The sequence below is a fragment of the Cyclopterus lumpus genome, chromosome 20 (genome assembly GCF_009769545.1).
Source record: "Cyclopterus lumpus isolate fCycLum1 chromosome 20, fCycLum1.pri, whole genome shotgun sequence".
NCBI lineage: Eukaryota > Metazoa > Chordata > Actinopteri > Perciformes > Cyclopteridae > Cyclopterus > Cyclopterus lumpus.
The window spans coordinates 8824823-8847061 of NC_046985.1; the positions used below are offsets into that span (position 1 = coordinate 8824823).

The window sequence follows — 22239 nt, forward strand, 5'->3', positions numbered from 1 at the left end:
GTGATTTGGGCTTCCAGTGAACCACACTTCGTTGGACTCAAATCGCGATCAAAGCAGAGCCTCTAAACTTCAAACCTATCTGCATTTATCCATAATTTTTTTTTTAAAAGGGTGCAACTATTGTGACCATCAAGTGATGATTAGCTCATTCAATGTGATACATATGAGGTACACTGTAGAAAAAAAAACTAAATATTAGGGTCATGATGACATCAGGGTATGTCACATGGCTTGGAGTCACCAGTGTGACCAACCACACTGAACTAAGGAGGCAAAGAGAGCATCTGTGCTTGTTGCATGCAGGTCACACTGCAGTCAAGCATGCAGATCAGATATGTGGTTGGTGTTCAAATTAATGGAAATTCATTCAGATTTAGCAGATTTCCATAAAAAAAATCTAATTTTTCTAGTTAGGCTTTTGTCTACAGGTTTATAGTGATCTGATAATAGACATATTCATTTTATATCCTACATAATTCATTTGATTGTTGTGTGTTTTAAAAAGTAGGCCTGACCTTATAATTCCAATAATTAATAATAATATTTAAAATAGGTGGGTGCTTCTCAATTAAATTATGATTGCACATTACATAACAAATTCCAGACATTCAAAAAAGTCATACGCAATCTCCATTCAAAAGGTGAAAGAGGAGGGCTATAGGTGTTTACATAATCCGATAGGCTTCTATTCGGTTTGGTGCCTCCTTTAAATGATCAAAATGGAGGCGGGGTTAATGGTGGCATCTCCTGGGGCTTTGACGTGAGAATCCCACTCGCGAGATGAACTATAACACATTCACACACAAATCCAGAGAGAAAAGAAGACACATTTGGAAAGACGAGGGGAAGACGAAACGGCTTGATTTCTTCCTCGACGTCTGTGGAGGACGCAGGGCGCGGATCAGAGCGCGCCGGGTCTATTTTTAGCTCTCCGCGGCTGTTTAGCTTTCGACGCACGTTCAGAGTGCAGCAGCAGAGCGCCGGGATGCTGCTCCAGACGGGCTTTATGTGGAAATGCCTGCGTAAACAGCCGTTGCCTTCTCTCCGCCCCGCACACACTCCTTAGGTAATCTGTGCGCTTTTACGCACGCGCGCACACTGATAATCCCTCCCTATTGGAAGAAAAACCAGCAAGTGTCAACCAAAGTTCCAGTGCTGTTAACTATATGCATAGTGTATAAACAGCTGCTGCCTGTAACATGGGATGCACTCGGCGCGCTCTGCAGAACAGAGGAAGGGCGTGGCACGGGCTGAACGGGAGGGGGCGGGATGCTGCCCGGCTGTGGCCGCCTTTACTGGGGGAGACAGTGAGACACCTTGCCCTATGGCGAATGGAACAAAGAAAGAAAAAACGCCATCCATCCAGGTGGGCTGTGCACACCGAACAAAACTGCCTCTGCCAGTAACATCACCAGCCAGAACTAAAGGCACAGCCCTCTGCCACTTCCCCTGACCTTCTGGCTGCTGCTCTCTTTGACACCAGTCAGATCCAGTGAGGAGCAGAGCTGACTCAGGGCGCCTCTCTCTTCCCACCTGGGTCTGTTTGGTCAGACGTCACTTGGGGTCCGTGCACGCTGGGCCACGCTGGCAGGAATACAGCCACAGCACACCAGCCACAACGCTTTCTGGATCTCCTGGTTCCTGAAGGCGTAGATGACCGGGTTGATGACGGAGTTGTAGGTGGCAGGCACCAGCGTGGCGTAGGTGTAGAGGGGAGGGTAGGTGTAGTCAGCAATGAGAGAGTAGACAGTGAATGGCATCCAGCAGGCAGCAAAGGTACCCAGGATGATGGCCAGCGTAGACACGCCCTTCCGCGTTGTGACGTAGTGGGGCGTGGCCGCCAGGAAGTGGTGCTGGAGGGCGATCTGTTGCGCGTGGCGCATCACAATCTTGCAGATCTGGACATAGAGTTGCAGCATGAGGCCGAAGAGCAGCAGAAAGGAAACAGACAGCACGGCAATGTTGTTCTTTGTAAGTGGTCGCACCACGCTGCATGTAGCCTCCTCTGCCAGGCAGTTGACCCCTGTGACCGGCAGCAGGCCCAGGCACAGGGAGAGGCCCCACAGAAGCACGAGCATGGTGTAGGTGAAGACCGCTGTGCGCTCCGAGTTGTAGGTGAGGGCATAGTACAGCGACAGGTAGCGGTCAATGGTGATGGCCAGCAGGCTGAAGACGGAGGCGGAGAAGGAGGCCACCACCAGGCCCACGGTCAGTAACTGGGCCGAGTCGGAGTGAAGAAGGTAGGCACAGGTGAAGTGAAGCACCAGGCCCAGGCCGGCCAGGAGGTCGGCCAGTGCCAGGCTGCCAATCAGCAGGAACATGGGAGCTCTGAGCGCCGGGTTCTGCCAGATTACCAGCACCACCAGGGCGTTCTCACAGGCTATCAGAGTACCCGATGAGCACAGCACAATGTCCCAGGGGTTGACCAGCAGGGGCATCTGGCTGGGCGGGAGGGAGTCAGATGGAAACGTCCCCAGGCCGGTGCTGTTGTCCATTGGCCCCCCGCCTCCGCTGGCCCACGCTGTGGGGTCAGGGGTCAGCCAGCTGGGGGTGACCGGTGGCTTGTCACTCATTGTAGCCCCCGTCTGAAATTGACACAGGCAAGCAACCTGTTATATCTTGGTTGGATGTTAAAGTCTTAAGCAATCAATGAGGACCACAAATAACTCGATGAGTCTTGTTTTTTGGTTCATATTTTTAGCTTTGCAATTCATGCACTGACACTAACAGTGGGGACTGTTTCCCTCCTGCCCCCACCCTACCTTTGAGCCCGTCACGGGGTTTGTGTTGACTTTAAGACACCAGAGTTACTAATTCCACAACTGATAAGATCATATTCTCAGCCCGTGGTACTGTATGTCGGCTTGTGAATGCACATTATGCAGGAGAATTAAAACAAAAACCATGAACAGCTAAACACGTCTCTTTAATTCTGGTCCACCCTCTTCTAAAATATTAAAACCCTGCTCAGCAGTACAAATTTACATTTTAGCTTCCAGCCAGTTCATGCATATCGCCTCTGGGAATTAAACCACAGGTGAATAGCCTAATTTATGAACAAGGGAAATGAAAGGCGATAATAGAAAACTCAAAGTAGGCTTTGTTGCAAATTTCAGGCCACACTTCTTAAGAGATATCGATACACCGTTTCACGCAGCTGTCTCCCAAGTGCTGCTTCACAAAGCAGAAGATACCACACCCGTCATGGAAATAGATAGTTACTTTATAAATCCCGCAGAATAATTTGTTTCCACTACAGCAGCATTTCTACATGCAGCCTTAACTGCATAGATGCATCTCACGCTGGTGGCCATATGGTGCTGCTTTACCCTCTCTGCATCTTGCAACAGAGGAACACGTCAGCAGAAGGATGCTCGTGAAAGAAAAGATAAGAGAAAAAAAAGAAAAAAAACGGGCTACATTTTCTCAAGGATGCTCAATAATCCCATTCCAGCCTACCTTGACTCTGAGGTGAGACTTCCCGTCTAGATTGAAAACCGACAGCCTTGCATCGCCATGCTATCGAGGAGGATGGTGCAGCGCCGGCGGACAGAGACCCAGCCCGGAGATGAGGGGGCGGGGGCGGGAGGGGGGTACTGGTACTGGTACTCTGCCTGGAAGCCGGGAGGATGGAAGAATAAGAAAAGAGCGCGGAGCCGCTGTGCCGTTAGTGGCGTATGGCTGTGGACTGCGGCTGTGCAAAGAGCAGCGTCGGAAGAGAGGAAGAGGAGGAGGTGTCGATGATGAAGGAGGAGTCCCATGCGGGCCAGACCACCAAAGACCGGATGAACTCCGTTAAGGAGCTACATGCCCTTGCGGTCTCAAGGACAAAGACAGGTGTGCGGAGTGTCTCGGGGCTCGTGTGTGTGTGCACGTGTCCACCTGTAGTCCGCTTATTGAGAGTAACACGGGCTTTGTCGCGTGCTGCCACTCGCTCCGGCTCACCTGAACCAAACTGGACGACGCAGTTAAACTAGTTTCAGTGATTTTGTGCCCGTCTCGAGTTTCAGATATGAGGTGCTGGATGCAGACTCTCTCTCCTCCTGCGACGCCCTTCTATTCTGGTCCTGTCTGTGCTATTAACAGCAACCCTGATGTGTGTCACCAACCCCGCCCCCCACCACCACCCACCCTTCTCCGTCCTCCATCTTCTCTGTCTCATCTCTCCATCCTTACAGCACCGCCCCCGAGAGACCTCTGCTGATGTGGACTGTGTGCGTTTTAACAAAGCACCTGCTTTATGAGTCTGAATGGATAGAAACCGACTCCTGGTAGCAGGAGAGCGGGGCTACCGGGCTTCACCGCCGAGGGGCGCCGTTGAGCCCCCATGAGTCATCAGTGCGCACCTGTAGGACGCAGAAAAGAGGGCACACCCGCATCAATCTTACTGGCTTTATTTCGTTTTCTTTAAAACAGAAAATAATCGCTTTACAACAGGCCTTTTCAAGCAAACCCTCACAATAAACTTGCCAACACCTACAAAACGGTATCAAAAGTGCACCATAGTGTTAATACATCTTCTCAAGGTCTAAGAATTTCAATGATAATATTATCTTATTGTTATATTTATACAAATACCATTCTGTACACTGTAGAAATACACAACCCGGTGTGTCCCATAAGACTCACCCCCCACCCATCCCCCTTTACGTCTGATCAAAAATATGATCCACTCTCAGTAAATCCAAGTGCAGAATAACGGTGTGGGGGGTGAAGACACCGGGCCGATGTTACATCATATGAATTATTAAATACCCATTCAACCCCACACCCAAGGAAAAATCAAATATGCCACTCATACGACCAACCAATATCTGTACAACCCTCATTCATCGTCTCTTTAAAAACAATCTTGACAAAGTTTTCATTCATTATCGTCTCATTGTTCAGACAGCAGCAGCATCCAGCCAGAGTGAAAGGGAGGAGGTGGAGAGCGAGGACATGGGGGGCCAGGAGGAACAGCTGGTAAGTGGAGAAACTTCCACGGCTGAGCTGCAGCGCTGAGCGCGTAAAAGCACAATAACTAAATACAGCTGGGCGGGCAGGTGTGACACCGGGCGGGCTGCTGTGGCGTGTTTATAGTCTGCTGCTCCTCATAAAGAGGGAACAGAATTTCTTCTGGTTTCTGTGGCTAAACACGGGGCTCCACGCTTAGTCTCTGGACTGGTAAAAGAGGATGTAGCCCGACTCAGAGTTCTTGGAGATTTCAGAAGTAAGACCGTAGAATTCTTCTATGGCCTGCGCGTCAATTTTCTACAAGAACAGAAAGACGAGGGTTAAAAACTACAAGTACTGTGAATACTAAATCAAATGTAGATACAAATTAACCTACTTACCTCCACAATATCATCATCAAACAGCAACCAAAAGTCATGACTTTTCACAATGGCAATGTAGTGACCCCTGTTTGGCCCACTGAAAAGAAATGGAACACTTTATTAGAGGCAACTTTAACTACTGTAAAAATATTAGGCTCGTTCGAGCTGCTCTCCACCGACGGCATGACCCAATGCATGATGGGAAACGTCTGGCTGTCACAAGATCAAAGAGCTGATTGGCTCATGTGACGACAAACATCACATTTTGTAGAAAATCCTATTTTTCTTTGTAGTTGTAATATTTAATGTTCGATTGTTGGCTGTCAGTCTCGTGTTGAGCGATGAAGGTTTTTAAATCTAAAGACATCTTGTGCAATTGATAGAGCTTATTTATACAACACATTAAATAGAGCAGCAAAGTGTTTTACAGGCAGAAACAAAGGATATCATACAATGACAGATGAACGAGTTCTGCAAACGACAAGTAGCCTGCAGATCAAATCTAACAGGATGTAACCGTTTCTTTCACTTCCTGTATATTCTTTGAAGACGGCTGAAAACTGTCTGACTTGACCGCAATTAGTTTTCCCCGCCCCCTGCTGCTGCTCTCGTCCACTTTACAGACGAGGCGCAGTTCATCTCGAGTGAGGCCAATACTTGGACTCAGGCGTTTCCACTTATCGGGCCTGATTAGACTCCTTTGCAGGACGGCGTAAGAGTGTAAACATTATGTTTGATTGACATTCCTCTGACCGTCCTATTAGGAGGAAACAGCCGCGTGGGTGTACAAGCCTCTAATGAAACACAAATCTCTGCAGCTGTGAACAAAAACACGTCACATGGTCAGCATGGAATGACCCGTACGAGGCTGAAGCTCAGGCGCATAAACTCACTGAACCTGACAGACACACTGGAGCTGGCTATCAAAATGTGGTTCAGTGTATTAAGCCGTGATCAACATGCACGGAAGTAGTATTTATAATGTGTAGTAACATTGGACGAATACAAATAATTAACAAACTATTAACTTCTATTAAAGTCCTTATTGTAGTTACTTTTGAGATTGATGAATACATTCCAAAACTAAAAAGGTGCATCAATCCATGATGGTGGTTATGGCCAGAAATGTGTTGGTTTCACTCAGTTGAAACAGTATTCAATAATATACCGTTTTATTTCAGCACTATCATGACACTAACTGAAATCCCTGATGATGTGGCCTAAAACCATGACATCAATTTCATTATATGCCTTCCTTTTAACTTAAAAAGGAAGCATAGATGAGTAAAGCAAAGGGAGAAGAGAAGATTCAGACAGATAACTTGTTTCTGAAGGACTCCCAACTCATTTGCTCAACTCCAAATAAGTTTGGTAAATTATTTCTATTTGTGGAGGGCGGGAGTCTGTTTCCGCCTTGCACTGTGTGAAAAGCAGCGGAACACCTTGTATAAACACAGACAGACAAAGCGCCCACTCACACTGGGTCAAAACCGGCACTGGTTAAAAGTGCAGCACAGCTGAACAGAGCTGCATGAGGGTCCGTGTTTTCTCCCACTAGATGCGATTTAGATTGTAATGCGCCTTCATCCTCGTGCCAATGGGTTCATATGCATTTTATTATTAGAACAATAGATTGTCTGCCTGTCTCTGGTTGCTGTGGAGAAGGTTATGAGGTGTAGTATTCTGGCTGTGTGATCACCTACACACCTCCCACAATGCACCACCACAGCGACCAGGTCGTAGAGCCTCTCGGGATTGGTAGCGTCCCCAGAGGTGTTGAAGAGGCGGAGCTCCAGAGGGAAGACGACGCGATAGGAGAGCTTGGTGTAGCGCTGCAGCTGCTCCATGTACTTAAAGCGCTTCAGGTGCAAAGCCAAGATCATTGGCAGCTTCTTAACACGCATCCTACATCACAAACATTACAGAGTCAGACACAATATCCAAATTCCTAACCACACAGAAATGCCGTAACAAACACCTAAAAAGCGGCGCTTAAGAATAAACCTATGGACTGACCTCTTGTGTGCCTCCTGCTTGCTTCTACATTCTTCACAGTAGTATTTGTACTCGCTGCACAGCGTCTCTGTGTTACTGAAACCTCTGAGAGGAGCCACAAAGACATAATTAGTCAAAGTAAAATCTGAGGTCAACGTCACCAAATGAATTATTCAATTTCAAAACGCTGCATTCTCCTTGTACAGTTTACACACACACACGATCATTGATGATCCATATTGGCAGATACAGATGCCATTGCTGTTTGATTAAAGCAGCGGGTCTACAAGGCTCCATTTTTGCCAAAGTCCCCAAAATCCTTCCAACTGCTCTCAACTCAGTGTAAACCACCAAATAATTTAAATGCGTGCTGAACCGCATGGGGGAAGCCGTACAGCTTGATAATGGTCCGTTACATTCATTAAAAACCCAGCAGCCTCAAACAAACATCACATGTTAAGAGCACTTTATTCAAGTTTCTTTATGACAAAAGATATTAAAACATTCCAACCATAGCAGATTGCAACCTCTAAAAATCTGACTACTTTGTAAGTTACACTCTTAAAATAAATAAACGCCCCAATGCCATTTAACAGTGACTACTAGTTAGTGTAGTGTAATGATAGTAAACATTTGTCCATTTTTATATTATATAAAATGGGTGGCTACAACATTTTCAAATTAAATTCTTAAGAACTGCATTTATATCAGTTCTTAAGAATTTAGATTTTCTTCATGAATCATCAGTGAAACATGTCCATTACAATGTTCCTGAGCTCAACTTGATGTTATGAAATAGCTTGTTCTTTTCTAACCAACATTCCAAAACACACAAGACATTTCCTTTATTATAATGTTAGATTAAAAAAAGCAAGAACTTTTAAAAAGCTGGAACCATGAAATATTTTACATTTCTGCTTAAAAACAGTTTTCTTTGAGAGTTGCCATTTAATTTTGTGTCAATTAAACACTATTTCGGCTTCAGCTCTGCTTCTACATGTTGTTGATTTATTACCTGAGGCAGTGCGTGATGGAGGTATTCTGTTCTACATCCACAGAAAGGTCCAGAAAATCCTCATCCTTGCTGCTTATCTGAACAGAAAAAAGGACAACATAACCGTAAAGCAAAACCCAAATACTAGATAAATGCGTCTGCTGGATAGGTTTGAAATAACATCATTTAGGGCTGCTGTTCTATTGTATTTGCCTTAAACATCGTTTGCACTTACACCGACAGAAACTAAAGCTGTTCTCTATTCTTGTGCCAAGGAGCTTTATCTGTGCATGTTATCTTATCCCTCAGCAGCAGGAGTGTTTGAGTTGAAAACATGTTTAAACAAAACTCTGGCGAAACAGTAGAAGATGTTTAGTGGAGGCCACTTAAACTTCCCCCTCATATGAAAACAGCAGAGTTACTTACCGTTTCACAGGTAAGGCATCGTGTCTCATTGGTCAGAGTGCCTTGGAAGATCTCATGGACCCAGGTTGGAGCGGGTGTGGCATTGCTGTTGTTGTTCTGAGAGTCCAACGTGCCGTTTGCAAGGCGGCCGTTGGTCTTGTCCTGCTTTCTCTCCTCCTGAAGCAAATCTGCGATGGTGTTGAGCAGGTAGTTCAGGAATTCATGGGCATCCTGCTGCATGTAATTGTCAAACAGCTCTGAGGAAGAAAGGTGCAGAGAGAGACTTTAGAGTTCCAATTCAGCTATTTTACATGTTCAGCAGGTACATCAAGGTATTTTAATGTTTAAAGCTCTGCAGGATTCAGCAGCCAACAAGTTGAAATAAATGATAATTAAATTAAAAACAGCTTTTAATTGTCACTCTGGTATAGCTTTTTTTGATCACACCAATCTCCCTAAATGTATCAGTTTCCTCTCACCATTCTCTTTGCGAAGCCGTGTGATGAACTTCTTGGGTGGTATGACGCCCACTTTCCTCTTTTGGTTGGCAATACTGTGAAACAGGTCGGCCAGGCAGGTGAGCAGGTTCTCCTTTCGCCGTGGCTGACTGCGGTACGCCAAGATCTTCTCCCGAAATGGTCGGCAGAAGTACAGCGCCTGCAGCACCGAGTTGCAGTAGCAGGTGTTTCCAAACTAAAATCACAAAAGGAATGCAGGCGAATCAGTTTGAGCACACGTCAAGTGGAGATGTATACATAACGGTGAATCTGCACAGTGCATCAGTCACTTACATTGACCAGGCCAAAGTAGTGCTCATTGACCGGAAACTGTTCAGATCCAATCTCTTTCTCCAGAGCAGAGGCATTGGCGCCCTGTGCATGGAAATACATTTTATTTAAAAAGGTATTTCATAAGTCAAGACATATTTAAATTATTTTGGACAAACGATGACAGAAACACACCGACGCCACTACTGAATCAGTTAATAAATGCCAAATGACATGGCAGCAAGAATTTCCATGGGAATTAGTAGCAGGGATAAAAAACAAAAATCAGATATTAATTTTTAAATGAGCCCAGAGCTCGGCATAGGATGTTTGTGAAACGCAAAAACAGGATGAATAGAGTGCGATGCATTATGTAGACGGTGACAAACTGTCGACACGGACCTGGAGCTGGTCTACAACTGCGCAGCTAATGTTAAACCATGTCGTCATTGCTTGCGTTAATGTCTGGTAGTGAAGGCCAACACGTCAACTTGATTTTTTTCCACGGCTTCTCTACCGTTAAGCTACATAAACTGCAGATAAACCATTATCATTCATGAACCAACGGCGAACCAGGTGGTATCGTGTTGCAACACTGGTTTAGCTTCGCGTTAGCTCGTCACCTCAACGTTAGCTCGCTAACTGCGGACCCCAGTTGCAGCAGGTGCACTGTCACTGTCACTGTCCACGAAGAGGCTGGGACAGATATTAACCAAATAAATAGTCAATGAGGGAGATGGAAAACAGATATACACTAAAGAACGTCCATCTACTGCCGTGAGCAAAAAGCCCAGAGCGGAGAAAGCAATGGGTGTCTGCTCGCTTTGCTATGGTCGGAAATATATTTGGCTAGCACCGACACCAGAATCAACTGCTAATAATTTAAATAACACGGTGTAAAGGAAAGTCACGGAGAAGCAACGACTTCTATGTCAGTTTGTAGTCTGAGTAATGCCGGTTTGAGATTGCCGTGCACTCACCATGGTACAAAAAGAGGCAAATTTGGAGACTGTCATTAGGATTTCCATTCGGCTAGCGCCATCTTCAACCACCGCCGCGCGCTGATAAGACTGGGCTGGTTCCCTCGTGAGGGGAGGCAGGCGATGTTGCTGGCTCGCGACGAAGAGGTCCAACAGCTGAAGAAGACAAGAGACTCCCTGCCTGTTGTTTCCGTATTCGTGTAATCACGGCGGTTCAGCGAACAGTAAAGCGGTTCGCGTTTGTTTTGGGTTATATGGTGTCATACATTCAGACACTCGTAACCTTAAAAGAAAAGCTCAGTGAAATAATGTAAACATATTTAATATAGTAACGTAATCTATAGGTAACTTTAAAAAATAAAGCTTCGCCTTGCGGACGTTTTGCGCATGCGCATTATAAATAGCAGTGAAAACGTATATGCGATTTTTTATTTTTATTACAATGATCATATTTTCATATAGTAACGTAATCTATAACGTTAGGTAACTTTAAAAAATAAAGCTTCGCCTTGCGGACGTTTTGCTCATTCGCATTATAAATAGCAGTGAAAACGTATATGCGATTTTTATTTTTATTACAATTATCATATTTTCAACAGCCTGGTCATATTTAATCCTTTCTTGTCATTTAGTACACTACATTCTAAAATCACATACACGTTGTAGATCATAACCACAGTCTGAGCAGTTTGCTTACTTAAATGGCCGCAGATATTACTTCGTAATTCGTGAATGACCACTTTTCACTCCTTTAGCATCACAGGCATTTGGTTCAGGCGATATCTCGGCCTGCCCTACAGGCTCTGGACGTTTCACTAGGCGGAGTTTGGGGTCTTTTAATCTCTCTTTCCGCCGTACCCGCCATCTTGTAGAGACCGGCGGTAAGATCCTCTCTCTGTTTAATGTTCTTTTCTACCTTATTGCTATATAATTCGTACGTTGTTAGATTGAATATATGTTAGGTAACTTGTTTTACATCTCAGTGAGTTAGAAAAGCGTGAAAAAACGTTGCATCGAGGGACATTTTCCGTTGAAAGTGAGCAGGACCAGCAGCGTGGCTCTCCATGCGGGCCTGACGGGCAGCACAACGTTTAGCACACAGTATTTTCCTGTTGCACCCGCTGTAACGCGTATAACGCGACATTTCTGCTGGATAATCGACTGTTTTCGACAAAACTGTAACATTGCAAATATAGTGCTGCCTAGTGAGAGAGCGTTTGGCGTGTATCTCGCTGCTATCCGTTACATAAGTATCTTCTCGTCAGTCGGTGCAACTAGCTTTATGTGTTAAATCAAATTGATAAACTCTCCCGTGTGATCGGGATGCACTACACTATTTGTGTTCACTTGAATCAGCTGTTTTAAACACGGAGCTCATTTTTAGTTGTGTGACAGTTAACTTATCTCAGGTGATGTGGGTATTACCTTTTAGTCTTATCGCTTTATGACCGTTTCCATTGTGGTACATTGAGACTAAATCATGTAGATATTATAATGGGAACATGCCATTTGTCATCCGTTGAACAATTGTACAAATGTACATTAAAAGAGAACACGAAGGCTCTGTTGTGACTAACTTAAGTGTATTTCCCCCCAGTAATCAGGCATCATGACGAACACCAGAGGCAAGAGGAGGGGGACCCGGTACATGTTCAGCAGGCCATTCCGCAAGCATGGTGAGTATTTTACATCCAACCACACTGAGTGCAACCCCCTTTTTTTATTTGTTACATGGAGAAAATGTGGTATTTAGAGTCACTGCCAACTCTTTTGCTAACAGTAATTCATCGGCTGCATTTGCTTCACAGGCCCAATTCCCCTGTCTACATACATGCGCATCTACAAGAAAGGAGACATCGTTGACATCAAGGTAAGTCGCAGTATGTGTGTTGGCTAATAGCATTGGTCAAATTCAGACCTTTGTGTAAACAGGGTTGAGTCATCCACTGGTAAACCTAGAATAACATAAAGGATTATTTCGAAGTTATTGTAGTCCACCTGAGAAGGACCACAATAATTTGATAGATACAGCAATTTAAAGCTTATGCTTAGGTTGGTCACAATCGTCAGTACTTTATTAATAGTTTCAGTTGTTTTCTGATTGCAACCAACTGAAAATTCTCTGTTTGCCCTGATTGTAGGATAACTATGGTGGCTGATCTGCAAACTCAAATAGCCTTTATGTAGAGCCAGTGTTTGGTTTGTCTGTTCAGGGTTATTGTAGAGGACCTGCACCATATTTAGAAATACACTGCTCATTCTAAGGGAACAAATCCAGATTCTTATTTTCAGGTGATTATACACTAAATAACTTACTGGATATCTGCCAATAGAATAGGTTCACCAATTTTACACTTTCTTTTAAGATGTGACATTATCATGATAGTCTCAATGAACATATATCTAAGGTACAACAGACTGAATGAAAAGATGCAGACATTTTCTGAATGAGAGCTGAGTTTGTTATTGACAGTTTTACTTGAACTCACTGGACCTTTTGAAACACTACTTTGTTGTTTCTGAATAATACATTGTAGTAATTTTCTTTTCAGGGCACAGGTACCATCCAGAAGGGAATGCCTCACAAGTGCTACCATGGCAAGACAGGCCGTGTCTACAATGTAACCCAACATGCTCTTGGCATTATTGTCAACAAGCAGGTCAAGTAAGTAGGAAGGGATTTTTATTTTTGTCTAAATGCTATGCAACTTTGAGCTTGAACACACCAAATTACTTAAAACTCACTCAGACCAACAAACTATTATTTAAGGACTAAAGACGATTACAAGGATCAGGCTTTGTGATTTGACACGTTTTTAAACCCACCGATTCAAGATAACTGGTGTTGAAGCTCGGTTATATTTTCTGCAACTCTTAAATTCAGGTTTTAGTCTTTGGTGTGTGCTTGCTCATACTCTATCTAGAACAGCAGTTCTCAAAATGTGGGCATGGAAAGTGGGTCAAAGCGTGACTGGGGAATTGTATAATGTTATGGCTTTGAAGCCCGTTTCCCGGTGGAACAGTTAACAAATTGAACGAACACCACTGCTGTTGTGATAGCCATCTTGTCTGTAGGTTCACAGAAGGAACATGAGTTACCTTTTCCTCGCTCTCTCAAACATGCACGCACTTGGCAAATACTTTCTTCCTCCAAGGGGGGAATGACCACAAATGTTTGAGAACCACTGATCTAGAGGGAGGGATTTGACCCCATCTTCACTTTGCCACCCGGATTGTTCGTGTCCTCAGTGGTCATTCACATGGGGGAAAATATTTCATCCTTAAGCACTCCAGTCTAACTCCTGTTTGACCTGGGGCTGTATTGAGGATACAAATGCAGAAATTGAAACGACATTACTTTACATTTTGGGTTCTGAATTCGCATTCAATATTGACTAATTTATGTTTCCGGCTGTCACAGGGGCAGGATCCTGGCCAAGAGGATCAACGTGCGTATTGAGCATGTGAAGCACTCAAAGAGCAGAGACAGTTTCCTGCAGCGCGTCAAAGAGAACGAGGGCAAAAAGATGGAGGCCAAGAAGAAGGGCAGCTGGGTGGAACTGAAGCGACAGGTATGAAATTATGCAAAAGGACCTGTGGTCAACTTTTAGTGTTTCTCCCCTTCTTAAAGAAATAATGTCATGGTGAAACAATTATTGTGGGAAGGAAGTCATTCAGTTGCAGTTATTTTACTGTCATTTTGAGAGTAGCTGAAACTAAAACAAATCAGAATTTAAAGCAACATTCAATGTATGGACTCTTAAAGGACAGCATTAACGTCCCTATAGTATATTTTAGAGTATGTTGTGAATGAAATTAACTTTGTTTAGACATTTTAAGTTGTAATTATTTGCAACAAATGGTGGTTTTAGTTTTTTCATATTGAACACATGTTTTATATATATATATATATATATATATATATATATATATTTTTTTAAATGAATTTTGTTATTTGATCATCTAATATTCCCCTCTTTTGTGTCTACAGCCGGCTCCTCCCCGTGATGCTCACTTTGTCAGCACCAAGAAAAACGAGCCACAGCTGCTGGAGCCCATCCCCTACGAGTTCATGGCATAAAGAGCTCAACAAAATAAAAATATTTGTACACACGCTGCTTGCCATGTTGTCAATCTGTTTATACATTTTGAATTATGTGATGTTAAATTGTCATGATGTGCCGTCACTCGATGATGATTCTCCTCCTTTGATTACCAAATGAAATAAAACGCACATTTTATTTCACCAGCGATCTGAGAGTGACCGGCACACATGTCACAAGCATCACACGTCCTCACACTTGGTCAGGTCTACATGGTTTCTCTTATTTGGACTCTCAATAAGCAGCCGTTGCCCTTATCCTTACTGACTGCAGAAATGAAAGGCCTTGCACACCGATTTATTTAAACTTAATTTCTCTGATTGCTGTGTTGGCAAGAAAAGTTCTGTTAGCAGAGCAACTTGCGTCTTTATCGAGTCTATTGAGTGCTGAAGACGAGAGGCCCTGGTGTTAAGTGACTCAAATGTTGAATTCATTGAGCTCCTTTAGGGGTATCCTTGACACTTGAATGGAACCTCACTCTGGTATCTACAGATGACCACTCTTGTATATGTTCAAGTAAGATGGCCTACTCTAGTTGAGGTCTGAACAGAGTCGTTAAAAATACCTGTGTGGTTGTCACACCCAGTCAAGCTAATATAAGACTGTTGATGGTGTCCTCTGTTTCGGAGGGATACTTGTAGTTGAACGTCATCAACCTGCCGATGGGACCACCACTACAAACTCCTGTTTAGCAAAACATCGCTCAACCCCATAGAGCTCTATATTGAACTCGATTAGAGGTTCTGAAGTTTCAAAATGCCCCACATAAGCCTGAATTACGGGGAAATGCTGCACAAGACTAATAGAATCCCCTTGTTGGATAATACAACCACATAAAACGTGTAAATGTCACATAACCTCCACTATGAGTTTGATAAGGAGAATGTATGTGATACTGTCAGACTGGATTTTTATTTTTACTTTAAAACTACTAAACGGGGAAATTAAACGGGGTGATATAGGGTTAATTGCATATGGATTTAGGGCATGTTAGCCAAAACAAATAATATATATGCCATCGGTAGAGATTCCACAGTGCAGTAGGTGGCAGTGTGCACCAGGATATGAAGCTTGAATTAACATCAGGCCTTGAATTAACCTTACTGCAGAAAACTGAATTGGGTTGTTACTTATGACAATCAATGATCACAATTGTGATTAATTGAATCATTAACTATATTTTGTCATACTGCCAATAACCATCTAACACCAAAATAGTCTTGCTCTTATGGAGGATATTTGTTTATGTGTATATAACTTCCATCGAGATAAATCCTACGTACAAACAACCGTCCAGTCCATTCAATGTTTATTTGTTTGCCCTATGTGTATTGTTTACAATACACAAAACACTCACAATATTTCTTATTTTATTGTTGGTTATTGCTTTTCATATATATTTATGTAAATACCTATATATTTCACTACTTGTGTACATGATAGTCCTTTATTTGTTGCTTTGTTGTCCTTAGCTGTTAGTACATATAGAGATTTAAAAAACGTGATTCTGATTATAACCACAGATCTGGTGACTTGTCGCAGGTTAAGTTGACATGTTTGGGTGTCGAGCAGACATCAATTTCCACGTCTGATATTGCCCGTCTACATCTACACAAGGTTGTATTGGGAGAGTAGACTAATCATTTTATTTGTATAGAACGTTTGAAGGGAGGAGCATAAAGTGCTTTTCCGGGCAAGGTCAAATGTAATGCAAAAACAGGATAATGTATACAATAAAAACAAATGCCTTGAAGGAGCTACTGGACAGTCTGAGAATTTGTCAAAAATAATTCTGGGAGTTGCAAAATGTACATTTTATACAAGGGAGAATGGCAATTTTAAAGACTCACTTTTATTTATTCCGTGTAGTACTTGTAGACAGGTAAAATCCACTTCTAAAATCAATCATAATGTGAGGTAACTATCTCTACAAATTTTCATTGACCGCAATTTTAAAAACGTTTTGTGAATGAATTGTAAAAGTTATAGAGGTTCATCATTAAGGTAACATTTTGGTGAAATTCTTCCATTCTTCAAGTACATTTTTTTACTTTTTCCTCTGAATAAAATTAAAATCCATTCATCAGTCATACCTGTGTATGTGAGAGAAAAACCTGCCTGTCATAGTGTGTGTGTGTGTGGACCACTTGATGTTTGCGGTTTAATCAGTGGAGGCTGAATGGCTGGCTGGTTATGTGACAAATAGGTTATCTCATCGCACCTCAGTACTTTACCCAATATTTACACAAATTAGGACCAGTTTACAGAGATAGGGAGCAGCTGACAGGATGAAGTGTGTGCATGTAGTTCAGGACGGAGAAAGCCATCAGTCTAAGGATTATATTTCATTTCTGTGGAAGCATTACTTGAATTTTCTTGTAAGAAAATCTCTTTTATGTGAAGGAAGCAAAGTCTCTTTAAAAAGAAGGGGAAAATACGCTCAATGAATGTAAAATAGTGTTGAGATAAACCTGCAGAGGTTACCTTCCTTCACCCTCTCACATCCCTGCAGGTCAGGGACCTCAGACACGGGTCTTATCAGGACAGAGTAATAAGTATCCAACAAGCTGAGGAGAACCAGGAAAAAACAGATGGAAAAAATAAAATGCAATCAATCAATGAGCGTGTTGGCAGCCAAAGCCCTTGGTATTGATCCGGATTTCAGTCGTATAGTATTTAGATAAGGCGAGTGGTGCCTCTATGGTTTCGTATATTCCCACAGCTTTTAGCGAGGCTTGATGTCGTCAATTAAAGCAAATTATGGATTGAAAATCAATCATGCATTTTATTGTTTCAATTTGGAGGAATCTATAGAGTTTCTCATAATAGATGATATCCACCCCGTCTATACATCTACAGTACGTCCTTTGTGTGTGTGTGTGTGTGTGTGTGTGTGTTCTCACAGATACACCAGTGTCATGTGTGGCACTGACTCATGGAAGTTACTGATTGAAGGGAGAAAGAGTAAACAGAGAAGGAGAGAGAGAGAGAGAGAGAGAGGGAGGAGGGCAGAAAGACGAGGACGGTGGATAAAAGCCGTGGAGCACTATGAACTCCTTAATCACACATGTTTGACACACACAGATTGAGTCTGTCAGCTCAGCCAGCAGCCGTATCGACCCGGAGTGTTACATATTAACCACACTCACACACACTCACACACACACACACACACACACACACAAAGAGTAGATAATTGGATATGGACACTGCTGATGCAAGAGGACTTGAGTGTGGAAATGTTGCATTACATGAAATTTCGCAATTTTCATCCTTTCTACCTCACCTGATCACACTTAATTTAAAGGGCAGGTTCACCCAAATTTCTAAATGTTTTTCTCAAAACACGTAGACATTTTAAGCCTGAGTCTTTCTCTGACTCAGGCTTAAAGTCTGAGATTTCTCTGAGGACATTTGAGATCAATAGGATTTCGTTTGTGCTGCTCAACGCATTGAAATATTTCAACAGGAATGTGACTTTCCAGAAACAGTGTTCTGGTAACTACAAATAATCCACAAATGCAAGGTCTATGTTGAGCTAATAAAACGGGGTTAAAAAGGGTTTAATCTATAACATTTATCAAAATTCTTCATAAACCCATCACACAAAATACACGCAATCTTCATTTTAAAATGGTTTCATATGGACTATTTCATTTATAAGAGACATGTAGTGAAGTAAAATGTACAATACTTTATTCTGTACATAAAATTAAATACTGAATACCTAAAAAAATCTGTCTAATGTAAAAAATATTTTTTTCTGTATGTCTCCACCATCCCTCATACTCTCCTTACTCTTTGAAGAAAAAAAGAGCGTATGTCTTCATGGTGTGTGTGTGTGTGTGTTTGGGAAAGGCCTGGAGCTTTGACAAAGGCACAAGGAAATCCCACAGCAGGCCAAACAGAGTGCATGTTGTATCTCTGTGTGTGATAGGTGTGGTGATAGAGTCTGTGTGGTTATCAGAGAAGGGGGGAGGCATGGTCATATATGTGGATATTGGGCCAGCTGTATTGATCCTGGCCCTGATGGCAGAGGTGGACGGTGTGGGAGGGACCGGATGGGAAGAGCAGGAGGCTGATAATGGTGTCAACTGACCCAGGCATGCTTACCTGAAGCGTGGGAGGGCACCGAGGTAACGCCCAACAGGCTCTCAATAGGCCTTATTCACAAAAGTCAGTCAAAGGTTTCACATGAGAGCATGGCATGGGCTCAGAGGGGTATCTCTAATGTTTGGACAAGCAGATAGTGTTATTGGATTGTCAGTCTCTCTCTTTTTTTCTAGAGCCTTAAAAATTCTGTTTCTTATTTCACTTAAAGCAGCTCCTTTTTAATTTTTGAAAAAAAAAACAGCTTTTGTAAATGAAAAGTTGAATTCACAAACAAACAAACAAAGCCCCAATTGTTCAGTTCAAAAAACCAAACGGGTTTTACTGCTTCAGACTTACTTGGGTCTATAATGACCCGTTGGCTAGCTTATGGTGGCTAATCTTAGCTAATGTTAGCGAACTTTAAGTAGACAGTGCTAACTGTTTGTTTGTGGACTTATTGACTTTTCTCGAGTTATGTAGTTTGAGCAAGTACAAAGTTACATAGTCTCACTTCAGCCGTTTGCTTTAATCAAATGGTTTAGTTTTAGCATAAATGACCATCAGAACCTGAGTCAGTCTCTTATGCTGTTACAAAAAGTTGTAGCACGTACTAGTATCCTGTACTTGTTACTTGTGGCCACAGTGGCTACTGTTCAGCTTTAATGTTAGACTGTGTGACCTTTCCTGAACACAAAACTACTGTGCAGCATTTAGCTAAAATAGTACAATTGGAGGGTCATAAAGTGAGCAAAGTGTGCCTAAAGTTAGCTAACACTATTAAACATTAGCTACTGATCGTAGCTACCAGATAAAGTGAGGGCTGTCGCAGCATGCCTCCTCAGTGTATTGAATTTAGCAATGGTGGGTCTCATTGCCTGTGAATTATATTTCCATTTCCAAGAGTAAGAATGTGCCATTTCTTCTCTTAAACATAGTGCCCCGCTCTAACAGCGGAGAGAGGTTGATATAGTTTCCGATTTGTGGGTCACCAAGGATCTCACTGAAGACTATTTTCTGACAACAATGAATCACACCTATCAGAAAACAATACTGGAGCGTTGATAAGATTAAGATTAGAGCAGTAAAGTCTGTGTGTGTGTGATTAATGGAGACAGACAGTCGCCTTTCTCCCTGCTTGCGCACCATGTACACACACAGCAGATCAGCAGATATAGGGAACACATATCCTACTGCCGGAGCCTGGGTGACATTTTTAAAGCCTGAATCAATCATGTGGAGAGGAAAGAGTCATGGAAGTTTATAATGTCTGAATATCAGTAGGATCACGATTAAACTCAGGGGCATAAATCATTTTCTAGCAGCTTACATGTTGCATCACCTGTGCTACACTCCTGCACAACTGAGTGCCGGTAACTGCTAAATATTAGTTTTATTGGTGTGTAATGTTTTGAAAAAAAATTATATCCATTTATTGTAGTAAAGATCATTAAATCTCAAATACATATTTTTTTCAGTTTCAGTAAAGTAGGACACCCTCTCTCCTGCTCTAATTGGTACAGTCCAATAAGACAAATTAAGCACAGGTGAGCTACTGGTTGTAGGTCAATAAATGCCCTGCCCCTTTACTGCTAGTTCTGTCTTTAACCACATGTGACATTTCTTATTAAAGATGGGGGAGAGGTTGCAAAGTCAAAAAAGCTATGTGATGCTCTTTTTGGATTGTAAAGCTATATTCAGCAAGTCGTGGAAGCTAGAGGCCCATCTTTGCAAACACACAGGATTGGTAAGTGAAACTACTAAACCAAAAGGAACACATGACATGAGAAAGACCAAGTGGACACAGTTTTTGTGTTCGATTGTCCAGTTGACGTTGGCGTGATAATGTTTCCCTTTACTTCAGAAACCGTTCTCCTGTGATAACTGTGACAAGAGCTTTTGCACTCGTCATCAACTCACCAGACATGCGCTCAATCACAGTGGGGAAAAAACGCACATGTAAGCCTCTATTAACTATTTGAAATGACTGGGAATAGCAAACTGTAACCTTGGTGTTTGCTTTGACTGGTTACCTGCTCTGGTCTCCAGATGTCTGGCTGACGGCTGCTCCAAGGATTTTGTGTCAAATGGCAGCATGAAGAACCACATGGCTCAAGTACACCAGCACCAGGAGAAGCAATATGAAGTACAATAATCCCAACATTTTCTGTCTGGCTATTTTCTTGTTTGTTTCCTACAATGCACTGGCTTGCTTTTGCTCCTGTTGTCTTTCAGTGCGACCATCAGGGCTGTTCACGTTATTTCAACAAGAGGAACCAACTGAAAGCTCATAAGTGTGAGCACCAAGAGCTTCTGGCATTTCAGTGAGTGTCTAAATGTTTGCAAGAATAACTGAAACTTGTAACTGTTTTTGGCCATCTCAAATCAAATCTTATTTCTCGTCTAGTTGTACCGTTGATGGCTGCACAAGAGGATTTCCCTCTCATGGAAAACTAAAGCATCATGAGAAAATGCATGACGGTTGGTTGCAAACTAGACGCTTTTTATTTAATTTTTTTTGGCATGCGTTTAACAAAATTCTCTCTGATGCAGGCTACCCTTGTGAGAAGGAAGCCTGTCCTTTCCACGGAAAAACTTGGACAGAATATCTGAAGCACAGAAAAGAACATAAAGGTATGAATGTGTAATGCTGTAAAGTGTTGTGGTGCAACTCATGAGTTTTGTCTCAAAGCAACATGATTGACTTTGTTCTCAGTCAAGGTGCCGTGCGGCGAGTGCACGAAGCTGTTCAACAATGCGTGGTTCTTGCACCAGCATAAGCAGCGTGTCCACTCTGGGGATCGGAGGAAGCTGTTGTGCCCAAAGCTAGGTTGTGATAAAAAGTTCACTCGTCGCTTCAACTTGGAGAACCATGTCCTGGGAGACCATGAGGGCAAGAAGCCCTTTAGTTGTGCACATGCTTGCTGTGGGAAAAGCTTCGCCATGAAGGTAAACCGTCACTGTAATTCAATGAGATTAAGTGTTCCGGAGCACAAACTACATTCTCAAACTAGTGGGATGCGGTCATGCTGATGGCTTTGCTTTTTACTTGCTAAAGGCTTTGACATGTCACAACTTATTTTTCTGTGTTTTTGAGCAGCACACTCTGTTGCAGCAAACATCATTGTACTTTGATGGTGTCAGATATTACTAGTTGGCACATTCAAAACAAACTATAAATGTTTTTTTGTATGCCTTGATGTAATGCATTCATGATGCAGTGTAGTTGGTAACTGGTCTCATCATTAATCAGGAGAGCCTGTGGCGACATGGTGTGGTGCATGACCCAGCAAAGAAAAAACTGAAGGTAATGTATCTTTTCCCCGTAAATGTGTCTTCTCTTCCCTTGTTTTCTTGTATGTGTTTATTTTTGTCCCGCTTGCAGAAACTGCATCCTAAAAAGAATCTTCCCTGGCGCGTGGCACTGAAAGTCCGACTGGCAGCTGCAACCAATCGAGCAGAGACCAACACGCTTGCTGAAAAGCTGAAAAGCTGCTCGATACAACTTTAAAGGATGACAAATCTCGAGGCTGCATATGAATATCTACTTGGATGTGTTTTATTAATGGTGATGCAAATCCCATAATA

The 22239-nt window shown here is 42.7% G+C and overlaps 4 protein-coding genes across 4 annotated transcripts; 2 read left to right on the forward strand and 2 right to left on the reverse strand.

The window, feature by feature from the left end:
- Positions 1-1547: 1547 nt before the first annotated feature.
- gpr12 (G protein-coupled receptor 12) lies at positions 1548-3574 on the reverse strand. The gene is made up of 2 exons (XM_034560253.1): positions 3460-3574; positions 1548-2585 (listed from the first exon to the last, which is right to left on the reverse strand). The coding sequence occupies exon 2, from the start codon at positions 2571-2573 to the stop codon at positions 1548-1550; it is 1026 nt and encodes a 341-aa protein (XP_034416144.1). The 5' UTR covers positions 2574-2585; positions 3460-3574.
- Positions 3575-4377: 803 nt separating this feature from the next.
- On the reverse strand, positions 4378-10813 carry usp12a (ubiquitin specific peptidase 12a). Its single transcript, XM_034559944.1, has 9 exons — positions 10460-10813; positions 9504-9584; positions 9192-9405; positions 8734-8969; positions 8329-8405; positions 7335-7418; positions 7026-7223; positions 5337-5415; positions 4378-5253 (listed from the first exon to the last, which is right to left on the reverse strand). Exons 1-9 carry the CDS (start codon positions 10505-10507, stop codon positions 5152-5154), a joined length of 1119 nt encoding a protein of 372 aa, XP_034415835.1. The 5' UTR covers positions 10508-10813; the 3' UTR covers positions 4378-5151.
- Positions 10814-11231: 418 nt separating this feature from the next.
- Positions 11232-14573, forward strand: rpl21 (ribosomal protein L21). Its single transcript, XM_034559945.1, has 6 exons — positions 11232-11340; positions 12057-12135; positions 12268-12329; positions 13012-13124; positions 13881-14031; positions 14451-14573. Exons 2-6 carry the CDS (start codon positions 12069-12071, stop codon positions 14538-14540), a joined length of 483 nt encoding a protein of 160 aa, XP_034415836.1. The 5' UTR covers positions 11232-11340; positions 12057-12068; the 3' UTR covers positions 14541-14573.
- Positions 14574-20021: 5448 nt separating this feature from the next.
- On the forward strand, positions 20022-22204 carry gtf3ab (general transcription factor IIIA, b). The gene is made up of 10 exons (XM_034560333.1): positions 20022-20198; positions 20285-20398; positions 20516-20610; positions 20701-20797; positions 20887-20975; positions 21059-21132; positions 21205-21285; positions 21368-21600; positions 21905-21958; positions 22037-22204. Exons 2-10 carry the CDS (start codon positions 20285-20287, stop codon positions 22160-22162), a joined length of 963 nt encoding a protein of 320 aa, XP_034416224.1. The 5' UTR covers positions 20022-20198; the 3' UTR covers positions 22163-22204.
- Positions 22205-22239: the final 35 nt, after the last annotated feature.